Below are 14,955 nucleotides of genomic sequence, written 5' to 3'. Positions count from 1 at the left end.
TAGGTAATGTAGAGAATTGAATGCATCCAATGTAAAGGCGATGAAACACATCACACAAGGCTTTTATTGGAGATAGGGGTGGAAGTCTGTGGAGGACTGCTAAAGTTTCACTCACAGCACACTTGAGATTTATCAGCAATGAAGAGCTCCCATCTTCCTTCCCTGCCTCCGACAAGGATATTCCTCTACAGACATCATAAGAGTTATTCATGAAGGGACAATCACAGTAAATGCACTTGGAAAGAAAATTCTCTTTTTACCTGTTCACCTTTTTCTCCCGTATCCCCAGTCATACCACGGTCTCCTTTAGCACCCTGATAATGAAAAAGAAAGCCATTGAAAGTCACTTAGATTCAGTATTTTATCAGCTTTCTGAACTATTTCATAAAGCACTTGAATATTTTTGAGCATAAAACTCATAAATTAAGGCCGAGTTTACTTGCCCTCCTTCTAAATTTTTCCCTAGACTTTTACTACCAATGCTGGAGCCAGGAATATATGTGAAGAATGGCCTTTGAGCAGACCCAGTACAGCCCATTTTTTTATGTTGTAGTCTCATGGACATGAAAAAGACTTACACATCCTTAGAAATTAGACAGGTTGTTAGGAACTTCACTAAATCAGATCTGACCCAACAGTATGAGCTAGTCATCAACTCTCCCTTCAGAAACAGCCACAATAAAAATGGCGTTTCTAAGGTGCAGTCAGAAAATTCATGCCCAGAAAGTGCTCCCCTCTTTCTCAATCTCTCTCTTCCCTAGTGCTAACACAACAGAGGCAGCTAACTCAAATGTACATCCTGTACAGGCTCAAATGTATTACCTATGCTTAAAGTAAGGCAAGATGAGTCTCACATGGAGCACTAATGAGTCGCTGGCCATGGAAGTAATACTCTGGTTTGCTGCGTGAGAGCTAGGAGATAAGTAGGGGACAGAGGGGCTGCTATTTATTAATTAAAAGAGGCCTAATTCATGTTGCCAGAAGGAATGAGGCTGCTCAGGACCAAATATCTGCAGGTTACCGTTCTATTTCAAAATGGGACCCCATACTAGTTTGGATGGTGTTGGTAAGGACAATATACTACGTCTTCGAAGGTACAGTCATTCACTGCAAGGATCTGCCTAATGTATTTAGAAAGAAGTCACAAAGACTGTGTTTGCACTTTTGCAGGGTCTTAAAATATTTTCTTTTAACATTTACAAACTCTGTGAATCTGCCTTTTCACTGAATATGAGTTAGGCTATCAACTAATTTATTTTATGAACATGTACAGTTTAAAAACGGTTCTGGTTACTTCATCTAAACATCCAATCTGCCCAAATTTCTGCTTTCTTACAGCATATAAGAAAGCAGCAGACATGGGATGTTTCAGGCTGCTTGGCTTTTCTGCCAGCTATTGTCATTATGGGTTACTAAGTCTTCTGCAAATTTTATCCCAGAACATACTTCCATTTTGATCAACCCTATATTTACTTTTGAGACTCTATTGCTCTCCCCAACACAATTTTAATTACAAGATATAAAATGAATTCATGAATCTCTATTAGCTTGTCCTACACTCTAATAAGTGCAAATACAATGATGTTAAACCAGCAGAAGCTATTTTAGACAGCACAACAGTAATGCAGGGAAGACTGAAACTGTGGCCCGTCATGAAATCACCTTAACTCTCCCTTCATTGATTTGTTTTGATTTATTTCACATTAAGTAGTTGTAAAGGTTTTGCTTGTGACCAGGCTCTGGCATTGTGAGCAGACTGATGACAGACCTCTGCATGGAACATGCTTGAAAAGCATCATTACTGGAATGTTTCAGACATCAGAAGTTTTATGTTGGCCTGTGCCTTAGACCATTAGTCTGAAGCTGAAACAAGGAATTCTTCCTATAGCGTGTTAAGGTAGCAGAATCCATGGATAAAATCGCCATGACAGATAGTGTGTAGGGAGCCCAGCAACCCATTGAACCAGCCTTAATTTAAATGATTCAAGCATATAGGACTCAAAGAGGAGTGGAACAGGCAGGGGAGCTACTGCCAAGGCTTTAATTTCCTCTTCACCTGAGTTAGGCGAGGTGATGTACTTCTAAGTACTTATATGTCATCAGCACACTGATATAATGAAAATCAACATCAAGAATGAGGCCCTTCACGTGTGTCTGTGTGAACAAAGGGATAATAGAAGCCACTATTTAAGGGAAACAGTGTTCATGTACAGTTCAGCATGCATGTGGCATTCCAGTGAGTTGCCAGTACAGGGTCCACCCAACAGGCCAGACCTACCCCTTTACAGAGACGGATGTTACCAAGATCCTACAGTGTAATAATTAGTCACAAATAAGTGTTCATTAGACAACTGAAGAAAACCAACTAACCTTTGGGCCATCAAGCCCAGGTGGGCCTGCAGGACCTCTGGGACCAGCGTGCCCCTGCAATGCAGAAGAGGTAAACACTAGTTCAGTCCATTGACTCTACAAACATTTAAAAAATATTTAATAGGTTGTTGACAAAAAAATCCCAAACATCTAAAGATATTATAAGAAAACAAGGTTACAACATGTCCAAGACATGGTCACTTCCCCAGCTCTCTTACCACTTTCCCATCCTGGCCGTCTCTCCCTGGTGGTCCTCGGAGACCTTTATCACCTTTGAAACCTGGGATGCCTGGCAATCCTGGTGGGCCAGGAGGGCATTCAGCACACACATCCTAGCAGAGAACACAGGGAAAGAAATTAGTAATACACTGTGGAGCAGAGTGGGGGTTAGCAGCTGAACTCACACATGCTCACATGGGTTGTTTCCTATCAGTTCCAGTTGGACAGGTCCTAACTGATCATCCAGGATTAAGAAACCAAGGAAAAGGTCTTCCTAGGGGGACTTCAGAGAACTGCAAAGCAAGACTATCAAGAACAACCTTGTTTCAAAGCTACATGACTACTAGAAAACTGTGTCTACATGAGTCTGAAAGCTACGCTACTGCTCAGAGGGCGGGTTGTTAGGTGCAGTACAATGTCAGAAGGGTGTTTTGCAAAAGAAACTGTATTCAGCAGCTAGCATGGCCAAGGAGAACTCCTCTGATGGAGTTTGTGAACACCAAGAAAATATCACAGTGTCCTGGCCAAATTCTGTCATGGACATTTACTCCCTCCCTCCCTCTTGTACTTTCTGAAGCATCATCTCAGTAGTCTTTACATTTCTACTGTCCTCAAGAAGTGAATTACTTTGAGTATGACATTTTCATTTCAGACTCCCTTCAGCAAAAGGGAAGTAAATCCTGTCTATAAAAGACAGTACATCAGAAGACACTGATCATCAGGTGGACAGTTGGGAGAACTTGTTCCAACACCCAACTCTGTCAATGATCCATTGCAAAATTGTGGGGTAAACTGTCTTTCTAAGTGTTAGTTCCTACATGAATATTTATCTACTTACTGTATAAGTACCTGAGAAACACCTAAACCAAGAGCCCTAGTTTCATCTGGGATTTCAAGGTGTTGCTTTATATAAACCTGTACCAAGTGTAGAATGAAAAAATACCAAGCAGAAAGAATATGCAAGCCATACAAGTGTTTTTAACTGTAACATAATCAAAACACAAAACCAAAGGAACATCAAAATGGCATTCTATACTCAAGAATCATTCTCTTAGTCTTGTCCTGATCAGAAATCCCAAACAATACCATACAGTGAAACCTCCCGAAAAATCACTTGGCTGCCTAAGACCGACAGCTCTTCACTGAAGCCATTTTACAGTGGCAAAATTAAAAGGCACATTTTGTAAATGGGGTTGGCTAAACCAGGTGATTTTTTAGTTTTAGTTTCTTCTAATCAATAAGAAAGGATTTCTTGCCATGTCCCAAGATTGCTTAAAAATCTCCCAGCTCAGCCCATTTAAATCCGTAAAGATATTGCAATAACAGCTATCAAATACTGACTTATTTCCCAGACAACAACTCCCTTCATGGAGAGGAAAAGCAGACAGAGAGATCATCACTTTTGAAACATGGGTGCATTTGGGGTTGATCACCTGCATCCTTTCAAATGCACTATGCAAACTGACTGCACCCACACTTCAAAACTGCTCCAGTCACTGTTGAATGTATACATGAAAAATCAGACATTTCATTAAAACGGATTCCAGTTTTTGGCTTAGGCAATACAACTGGACAATGTTTGCTGCTCCTTGGGAATGCATGCCTCAAAGAGGAAAAAAGGCTCAGAGCTTTGTAACGCACACCATGTTCTAAATATCTTTCTAGGTCATTTCACTGCGGGGGATGGTAAAAAGATTTTGATCTCCAGCATGTGCTCCAGTGTCCCAGTACCAGTGCAAGTAGGAGGCCTGCAAGTTTCAAGCTTTGACAGAGTATTTAAAGGCACCTTTTGCACTTGTAGCTCTGACACTTTCCCACCACAGAGTATTAGTCAGGTCTGAATCAAACATACAGTCAAACTCCCACCATCATCAAAGGCTGATTACCTTTACTAAGAGATTTATGTCCTCTGGAGAGAGCAGGGGTGGGGAGCCCTGTGAAATGAGAAATTCATTATCTCAGGCAATTTTAAACAGCATCAACATATAAGAATTTTTCCTGAACATGCTTATGGACTCTTACTGGTTTCCCTTGCCCTTCCTGAGTCAAACACATACTTCCTGCCCTACTTTTCTACTGCACTTCATCACACCTGGGATGAGCTCTTGCTGAGGGTATTTACATGCAGGATATCCTGTTATTTCCATACTGTTCTAAAGCCATTACAGATACTTTTACCAGAACTCCTTAGAGGTTCTTAGTGCTTTTTCAAGCTGCTCAGCTGGAAAGAGCAGCAGTGGAAATGCACTGAAGTGCACTTCTGAGGTGAGGTGTAGAGGTGGAAACTGAGTTAAAAAGAAGATGTAATGTAGAAGTGAAGTTACATACTGGTTTTCCAGGAGGTCCTCTTTCCCCTGGATTTCCGGGTAGACCCTACAGATCAAGAGAAAGAGAAATTGTCATGCAATGTTATGAGATGCTCCCCTAATCCGCTGACCGCTCTGTACTAGCACATTTTACTTTCTGCCACTGAGCATCACTGCTTCTTGCATGTGACAAACAGTAAATCCTTGAGATATCCACGACTTTAAACATCCTCTGAACCCCTCCTAAATCTCATTTATCTATTCTGTGACCTTGTTAAATGCCAGTTACATAAAGTCTGAAATTGTTTTAGTTTGTCTTCTTATCACAAGAAGCACTATGCACTGCAATAATGTGAAGGATGAAGCTTTTGATTCCTGGAGATACCTGTAACATGCAAAATCAAGATCTTGCTTTGCACAAGCCTTGCAGACAGGTCCCTTCCACATGAAATAGCAATGGGCCTTTTTGTTGGTGGGTTGTATTAGTATTGTGGTTTAACAATTGGTATCAGTTTTCTTGTGATGTCATAGAAATGACCAGCATCCTTAGAATTTAAGGTTCGGGAAGTTATGGCTTGGAAAGGGGACATCATCCCTTAATAGTTTGCTTCTCATCAGCAAACCATTGCTTTGTTAAAAAATAAAATAAATATGAATAAATAAGAAAAAATCAACAGACAAAGTGAAACAAAAGATTATTTTTGACTCTTTGGATAAAATATTGCTTACATGAGAAACCAAATTTTTTTATCAACGTCCAGATGATGACAGAAATCTGCATTGCAAGGATCCTTGCACTGGTGTTTCAAGTTGGAATGGGTGAGATTTCTCCAAATCATTCTCTGTTAAATTCCTGGATTCACCTGGCCCATCACCCTGTGTCATCACTCAAGCATATGCAAGTTTTATCCATATTGAGAGCCTTAAAAACATACATACAAAATACCTGCTAGCTACCTTAACCACATAGAAAAGGCCATCTTACGTGACCATTTTTGGACCTGCAGGAACAGTTTCTACAGAAAAACCACTTAAAAGCACCTTATCTGTGTTCAGTTTTGCTGATTCTGCAGCAGGTGCCATCTGGAGAGGGCTCTGGGACAATGCCAGATTCTTCACGCAGGATGTTAATTAATACTCTGAAGATATCAGTAGTAGATTCCAATCAGTTTAGTCTTCACGGGGGCTACCTAAGGGACTCTCTGAGACTATCCCATATTTCCACCTGTAAAGCTCCTTCAGAACTTGGCCAGATGCTTTGCCGGGAAGGGCACTAGGCATTCTGTCAATCACCTTGTCTCAGGCTGATCCGTTGCCTCCAATCAGTTCATTGTATTATTTCTGCAGACTACTAGATGGAAAGTTACTTGGGTGCCTGGGGATGAATAGCTTAAACACATTCAGATACCCTGCAACACCATAATGATAGCTATAAGGCAAACTTGAATTTCATCCTTGTATCTCACTTAGAACTTAAATCCTGTACCTCTTGTTAGAGGAGAGAGAAAATGGGAAAATATATTGATTGCTCCCTTTCTATGTCCGCAATAAACACTTCTGGGTGAACAAAAACTCTTCAGTTACCTTGACTTTCTGACATGAATATTAAGCATGAACTGAAGTGAAGCTGAAGTGGAAGTGAAGTAGTACTGAAGTCCACAGATGAAAGCTTGTTTCCCGAGGAACCAAACCTTCTGCAGGTGAGAGCCAAGAGAAGATAAAGTGTGAAGAAGATTCTTAGCTCATAATTACCCACAAATGTCCTTCTGTGGAACTGAGTAAATATAAGGAGACATTAGAACCATTTATAGTTTGCTTCTTATACAGAGCAGCAATGTGAATGCAGAAGATTATGGGATGTTCCCAAAGTCCCTTCTCTTTCACAGATGCTAATTGCCAGGTCATGCTTTTGGCATCCTCTCCACTATGGTTCCCAACCACTTCTGCAAGCAGGAAGAGGGTTGCATAAATAACAGTTACACAGATCTTATATTCCCAGGCCTATTTTGTTCAGGAAGATTCACACAGCATTTGCTTTAAGGAGTGCAATGAAAAGCACAGACTTATAGAATCATAGAATAGTTAGGGTTGGATCATCTAGTTCCAACTGCCCTGCCGTGGGCAGGGACACCTCACATTAAACCATATCACCCAAGGCCTCGTCCAGCCTGGTCTTGAACACTGCCAGGGATGGAGCATTCACAACCTCCTTGGGCAACCAATTCCAGTGCCTCACCACCCTAACAGGAAAGAACTTCCTTCTTATATCCAATCTAAACTTCCCCTGTTTAAGTTTTAACCCATTACCTCTTGTCCTGTCACTACAGTCCCTAATGAAGAGTCCCTCTCCAGCATCCCTATAGGCCCCCTTCAGATACTGGAAGGCTGCTCTGAGGTCTCCACGCAGCCTTCTCTTCTCCAGGCTGAACAGCTCCAACTTCCTCAGCCTATCTTCATATGGGAGGTGCTCCAGTCCCCTGATCAGCCTCGTGGCCTCCTCTGCACTTGTTCCAACAGTTCCATGTCCTTTTTATGTTGAGGACACCAGAACTGCACACAATACTCCAGGTGAGGTCTCACAAGAGCAGAGTAGAGGGGCAGGATCACCTCCTTCGACCTGCTGGTCACGCTCCTTTTGATGCAGCCCAGGATACGGTTGGCTTTCTGGGCTGCAAGTGCACACTGAAGCTAGCTCATGTTTATTTTCTCATCAACCAGCACCCCTAAGTCCTTCTCTGAAGGGCTGCTCTGAATCTCTTCTCTGCCCAACCTGTAGCTGTGCCTGGGATTGCTCCGACCCAGGGGTAGGACCTTGCACTTGGCATGGTTAAACTTCATGAGGTTGCCATCAGCCCACCCCACAAGTGTGTCAAGGTCCTTCTGGATGGCATTCCTTCCCTCCAGGGTATCAACCGAACCACACAGCTTGGTGTCATCGGCGTGCTGAGGGCGCACTCAATCCCACTGTCCATGTCACCGACAAAGATGTTAAGCAAGACCGGTCCCAACACCGATCCCTCAGGGACACCACGCGTTACTGGTCTCCAGCCAGACGCTGAGTCATTGACCACAACTCTTTGCGTGCGGCCATCCAGCCAGTTCTTTATCCACCGAGTGGTCCATCCATCAAATTGATGTCGCTCCAATTTAGAGACAAGGATGTCGTGTGGGACAGTGTCGAACACTTTGCACAAGTCCAGGTAGATGACATCAACTGCTCTACCCCTGTCCCTCAGCTCTGTAGCCCCATCATAGAAGGCCACCAAATAGGTCAGGCAGGATTTCCCCTTAGTGAAGCCATGCTGGCTGTCACCAAGCACCTTGTTGATTTTCATGTGCCTTAGCATGCCTTCCAGGAGAATCTGCTCCAAGATTTTGCCAGGCACAGAGGTGAGACTGACTGCTTTGTAATTCCCCGGGTCATCCATTTTCCCCTTCTTGAAAATGGGGGTTATAGTTCCCTTTTTCCAGGTGTCAGGAACTTCACCTGACTGCCATGATTTCTCAAATATGATGGCCAGTGGCTTCGCAACTTCATTCTCCAGCTCCTTCAGGACCCGCGGATGGATCTCATCAGGACCCATGGACTTGTGCACGTTCAGATTTTTAAGATGGTCTTGAACCCGTTCCTCTCCTACAGTGGACTTGTGCACGCCTTCAGATTTTTGGTCAGATTTGGTCTTGAACCTCAGCCTTCTGCTCTCCAGTACAGTGATTTGCTATGTAAGCAGGTTTAATTCCTGAAGAGACCAAAGTCTGCTTCTTATTATAAGAAGTCCAGGGCAGTGAGCTTGCTGCAGCGCTCTTCTCACTGTCCTGGAACCTTTCAAAGCAGGTTCCTGAAGAGACCAAAGTCTGCTCTTTTGAAGTCCAGGGCAGTGAGCTTGCTGCACGCTCTTCTCACTGTCCTGAAGATCTCAAATTTGAGCATCTCATGATTGCTGCATCCAAGGCTGCCCTGGAGCATCACATTTCCAACGAGCCCTTCCCTGTCAGTGAGCACGAGGTCAAGCATGGCACCTCTCCTTGTCGGCTCCTCTGTTACTTGCAGAAGGAAGTTGTCTTCCACACAATCGAGGAACCTCCTGGATTGCTTGTGCCGGGCCGTACCGTCCTTAAAACAGATGTCAGGGTGGTTGAAGTCACCCATGAGAACAAGGGCCTGCGAGCGTGAGGCTTTTCCTATCTGTCTGTGGAGTGCTTCATCCACAGGTTCTCCTTGATCAGGCGGTCTGTAACAGACCCCACAGTAATGTCTCCCATAGCTATGTTCCCTTTAACCCTGACCCACAAACTCTCTGTGGGCTGCTCACCTGTCCCCAGACAGAGTTCCACACTCTCCAGCCTATCCCTAACATAAAGGACAACTCTCCCTCCCCGCTTGCCAGGCCTATCTTTCCTAAAGAGCCTGCAACCTTCCATTCCAACACTCCAGTCGTAGGAGCCATCCCACCATGTTTCTGTGATGCCTATTATATCATACCCCTGTAGACGTGCACACATCTCTAATTCCTCTTGTCTGTTCCCCATGCTATGGGCATTTGTACAGAGGCATCTGAGCCGAGCTCCAAATGAAGCCGGCTCATTGACTGGAGTGGCTGTGATATCTCTACATCATCCTGGGTCAGAAAGCAACACAGAACATACAATTCAAAAATGTCTTTCACGCTGACTATTCATGTAGCTACAAATAAACTGTTTCTACATTAGGGCTTCTGACAGCCTTCTGCTCAGGGATCTGAAACATGACATGGTGCTACCAGTGGAATTTGAGCATTTAAAGAAAATCTATTTGAAGATGAATATAGAAAAGACTTCTCAGTTATGAGAAAACAAGGGAGTGACTAAAACTCAAATCCTGGGAAAGATTTAAGCACAGCTGTGATATCCACATAGTATCAGATTGCCTTGAGACAAAAAAGGATGGACCTATATTCTTGAACACTGTATGTTGTCGATCTGGAGATGTATTTAACAGGTTACAAATAAGACAGGACATTGAATTGAACAAACCAGGTGTAGGATGATGGCACTTCAGAATGTTGCATTATCAGAGAACAGCCAACTGGAAACAGAGTCCAATGTAGAGGAAAGATTTCTGGAGTTAGAAAAGGATGACAACAGGGAGCAATCTGCAAACATTGTTCAGAGCAGAATGAAAGTCCTAGAAGAAAGGCACAGAGGGTATAATTGCACCTAACAAGCTGACTAACAGCAGAGGAAACTAGAAAAGAGAAAGCCAGAAAAAAAATCCATAAAAGAAGAACTTCAGAGAGCCCACCCAAAAATAATGCATGGTACTGAAAAGAAATGCTGCTGATGTGATGAGGGAACATGCACGGATCCAAATAACCAGTGTTGGAAGGCACATAAAGTTTGAACACTTTCAGGAGCTTGCAGCCAGCAGTGGCTGGCATTATGTAGAATATCCAGTGAGTGGTACAGCAAACCAGTGCAGGAGTGAGGAGGTATAATGTACAGTTCTGCAAAATGTGACATAGAGGAATGGTCTCTAACTGGGGATTGATGGAAGCTGTGCAGATGACATGCTGAAAATTGAGGCTTAGGTAAGTGATGTATGGGAAAATCAAAGAAAGCGCATAAGGAAACCAGTCCTACAGGCTTATGGTGGGGTGGTTCTGTTACGAGACTGAAAATAAAGCTTGAAATGCAATAGCTAAAATAGGTTGCAAGTCCCAGGAATAAAAAGCCAACAGGGGATTTAAAAAATGTGCTCTAGTTTGAGGTGTATGTACCCTAAAACAAACACAAAGGCTTCTTGGAACTATCCTTCTCACTATATGGCAAAATCAATGTCAGAATAGAAATCTCTGCTTTGCAGCTCTCATGGAGGTAATTATGCATCCACAAAGTTTTTTGTAATTATGAAAATAAATGTAGGGGAAGATTAACTTCTTGGTAACACTGGAACTTAGCTATAAATAATTAACATAATTAAAAAATTATTAATTCAAAGTTTATGTTAATTAAAATGATCATAATCAAAATGCAGAAAGAGCCTATTAAATTTGTGCACTCACTGCTAATAGTAGGACAGGAGAATGTCTCATTCAGATTGTTTTCTAATCTATGGGAATTAAATAGGTAGGTTGAACAGAACCATTTTATCTCCTAGCAGACAGAAAGGGGAGAATGGATGCTTCCCCAAAAATGTGCAGTGTAAGCTTAAGGCCAGAGAGTGTCTGCTCCTTTAGAGGTACCTTTTTCAATGCAACAAGGGAAAACGAGGAGGAAGCCATAAATAAGGACATACGGGGACAGAAACCTGACCAACACATAAGGGAGGCAGTGATGGGAACCAAAGCTGGACAGTCACACTAATTGATGAAGACATCTGAGAGTGTGAGGAGGTTTAATCCAGCAAGGTTATCTGATCCGGGATGTTGTCACTTTGGAAACGAAGGCAAAAGGAAGAAATCAGAAACAAAATAAACCAAGATAGAGACCTAACAAGAAACAAACCTTGCAACTCACACTGATTGGATGAGCTGTCAAGAAACCACAGTCTGCACTTCCATGAAGATCAAGCTGGACCTAGCACGTGGTAAGATTGTAAACCAGGGGGCTCCTGAACTAGGAGGGGGTGCAGGAATTGATAGAGATGTAGAAATTCATGAGGGAACATGCATAGGAAAAGGAAGCAGTGAGGAACAAGCAGGGGAGTAGACAGACAAGGGTATAAAAGGAGCTGTGTAAATATGTTATAGAATCACAGAATCATAGAACCAACTAGGCTGGAAAAAACCTTTACATCATCATGCCCAGCCACTACCCCAGGACTGTCAAGACCACCACTAAACCATGTCACTGAGGGCCTCATCTACATGGTTTTTGAAAACATCTAGGGACAGTGATTCCATCACTGCCCTGGGAAGCCTGTTCCAAGATCTCATTGCCCTGTCTGTCTGTAAAAGGGGCTGGTCAGTGCAATTGTCTGGCTGAGCCGTCCACCTGATCTCTATGATCCTTTCATATCTTCTTATTAATCCTTTCTTAACTATCTTTTAAATCACATTTACATACATTAGGTTATTCTCTGCTCTTTTTTTTCCAGTTGCGGACTCACCAGATACTCTTAGACGTGTCTGCTATTCAGGCCCACGAAAAAATTAAATGGAATATAGTTGCAAAGGCTACAGCAAAAAATAAGACACCAAGGCAAGTAATTGAAGCTATTACCACTGAATGGCTTGGGAGTTGCATGGTAAATTCATATTAGCAATTCAAATTGAAGCTTTCCTGATGACATACTGTTTAAATACAACAGAGTACAAAAATGGGCATGCTTCAAAGAATACAGGAACACTACATTGATACACAAGAGTGCAAAAGCAGAACAAAAAATCCTTTGTACTAGTCATAAATGAAAGTGGAGATCAGGAAACTGCAAATGCACGATCTTGTCAAAGTAGGTATCCCTGCTGTTACATCAAGGAATGTTGGAATGTGCCCTGTAGCTGCATTTACACTTCCTGAAATGCAGGCAGAATTGCTTAACAGGCTATCAGTCAGGATACAGAGAGCTCCTAAAGCCCATATTGAGTGCAATTAAAACAGATGGCGTAATAAAGGATGCATTTTATCAGTACCATAAGGAATGGTTCTGTTTGGGTAATTTCTGCAGGGAAAGGAAGAGATGTAAAGACTGTAATACTGCTTCTCCAAGAGCTGACCAGCTAATGCTGATCTGAGTAGACCCAGAAAGGGACTCACAATAGCTGGCTCTGTCACTCTTCTCACACAATACAGTTGTACTAAACCCATCTATTGCAGCTCCTGTTTAAAATGGCTTTATTGAAAATATCAGACATCTGAGACAAAGTAAAGATCTAGAGGCAGTCAGCAGGACACAATCAATCCTGAACCTGTGGCTGCTCAGGGACACAGCGTGATGAAGGCAAAGAACCATTTCTGCTATCACAGGAAGATATTATGGCCAGGGATACTCTGGCCGTAATAATTTGTATTGTGATAAAGTAAGTGGGAAGAAAACTAGGCCTTCTTCTCCAGACATTCAGGGCGAAAGGCTATCCATCCCATGGGAATGTACACCCTTCAAGGCAGCTGATGTACATCATTAAAGCAACACTAGGGCTCAAAAGCACTTTGCATGGACTTTGTGAAAACTGATACCATTTCAGACATAGAATCATAGAATGCCTTGGGTTGGAAAGGACCTGAAGATCGTCCAGTTCCAATCCCTTGTCATGAGCAGGAATGCCTTACACTAGACCATGTAGCCCAAGGCTCTGTTCAATCTGGCTTTGAACACTGCCAGGGATGGAGCATTTACCACTTCTTTGGGCAACCTGTGTCAGTGTCTCACCACCCTCACAGTAAAGAACATCTTTACTGTGAAACCTGAACTTTTCCTGCTTTTGTTTGTGCCCATTACTCCTTGTAATGATGTGTTATGATGCATGACAGCATCACAAAGAAGCTCTGAGAAAAACTACAAAAGCCCACTGCCTCCTTCCTACAGCAATCCCTCAACAGGCACAAATCCAAAGAGCAAGCCTTTCAAACTCTTCAGAGCCTCCTCGTTGGTTTTAATCCAGGACTGGTTTCCACATCACAGAGCTGGCTGACCAGCAGAGTTTAAAACACTCCTCTTTTTGATTCCACACTGCGACAAAACCAAGCAGCGAGACGGGTCAACTTTCCAGCTGGGTGCCTGCCATGTTTCTCTATATCCCTCAGCTCCATGACTCACCCACTGAGATGGCACAAGTGAGAACAATGCACCAAGAGGTTAAAATGTCAGTTCTCGTGCACAGTTGCAGCAGCAAAATGAACTCACACGGAGTTTTTTAACAGCTGTGGCCCAGTTTTCATAGAAATATTATAGGTTACTTAGCAGCTTCCAAGAAGTTCCTAGACAGCTTAAATTTTAACCTTTCCCAGTGTGGGATTGTTCCCCAGTGTATGCTGCCAAGTCCCATCTCTAGTGTCATTTAAAAGTGGTTCACTGGTAAAGATCACCACTTTCCTTGAGACAACCCTCCTTAGCCTAACTGCTTTTCTCCCTGACATTCCAACTTGTAAGAGCTTATGTGAATCATCTCCCTTCTACCATCCTAGTAACGCTCAATGGCTGCAGTTGAGTAGGAGCTCAATTTTTAGGGAAATTAGATTTTCTAATAAGAAATTAGATTTGAGCATTGTCAGATTTCTTGAGCACTTACACTTTTAGTTTACTTACATCCTGGCCAGGCGGGCCCTGTGGTCCAGGGATACCAGGTACACCGCGGGGACCCTTGTAGGGAGAGAACAGTAAGGACAGCAGTAGTTATTAAGGGTTAAACTCATTCTTTCTTTTTGCAGGACTATTAAAGGCAAGGAAAAGTTGTCACCATGCCAAGAGTCCCAGTCAGCTCTTTCTCACAACTCAATATAGCAGACAAGTAGTTGCTAATGCACAAGAGAAGTCCTTTTAAGGGTCACGCAAACTGTGAGCCTACCATCCTTGGGCAAGGAGAAACTAACCATGCCTTCATCAAATAACAGGCAGAAATGCAATTAGTGGGGTTGTCCCTTCCCCACAAAATCTGGGTGTAGTTAGAAAGACATACTGTACCAATGACCCTTTGTCTCCTGGAGGTCCCACTGGGCCCTGCAAACAGAAAAGACACAGATATCAAAACACTGAAAGTGCTGATGAGGCTGGGTCCTGAAGCACCAACATAAAATTGGAGTAGTGAGGAAAAAGAGAAAGTCTGACAGGCTGCTCACATAGACATTGTTGGGGTGTAGAATACTCACAACAGGATGTTTAAAGGAATGTCAAAGGCAGACTGAGAAAGAAAGAGAGAAAAAGGGACCAGAGGGGTCAGCTGTACGCTAACATGGTACTTGTCCTCCCGAGCCCTGTACTAAATCACCGCAGACATAGAATATCTGAAGTTGGAAGGGACCCACAAGGATCATTGTGTCCAACTCCCTGCTCCTTGCAGGACTGCCTAAATCTAAACCATATGACTAAGAGCATCATTCAGACGGTCCTTGAACTCTGACAGGCTTGGTGCTGTGACCACTTCCC

The 14,955-nt window shown here is 43.0% G+C and overlaps 1 protein-coding gene across 6 annotated transcripts in view; it reads right to left on the bottom strand.

Annotated features, from left to right (window-relative positions):
- The window catches only part of COL22A1 (collagen type XXII alpha 1 chain), a 223,280-nt gene that overhangs the window by 23,358 nt on the left and 184,967 nt on the right, over window positions 1-14,955 (bottom strand). For all 6 annotated transcript variants that reach the window (XM_062626970.1, XM_062626972.1, XM_062626969.1 and 3 more), the window contains 7 exons: window positions 14,494-14,529; window positions 14,119-14,172; window positions 4,918-4,962; window positions 4,476-4,523; window positions 2,589-2,702; window positions 2,371-2,424; window positions 261-314 (listed from right to left, as the gene is read on the bottom strand). In XM_062626970.1, the coding sequence (XP_062482954.1) occupies window positions 261-314; window positions 2,371-2,424; window positions 2,589-2,702; window positions 4,476-4,523; window positions 4,918-4,962; window positions 14,119-14,172; window positions 14,494-14,529 (405 nt within the window). The remainder of the gene's footprint in view (window positions 1-260; window positions 315-2,370; window positions 2,425-2,588; window positions 2,703-4,475; window positions 4,524-4,917; window positions 4,963-14,118; window positions 14,173-14,493; window positions 14,530-14,955) is intronic.

The sequence above is a fragment of the Pezoporus occidentalis genome, unplaced genomic scaffold (genome assembly GCF_034315485.1).
Source record: "Pezoporus occidentalis ecotype Australia unplaced genomic scaffold, CSIRO_AGI_Poc_V1 ctg3, whole genome shotgun sequence".
NCBI classification, from domain to species: Eukaryota; Metazoa; Chordata; class Aves; order Psittaciformes; family Psittacidae; genus Pezoporus; species Pezoporus occidentalis.
Note: the sequence above shows the minus strand (reverse complement) of the source record. Positions and strands in the feature narration are given on the sequence as shown.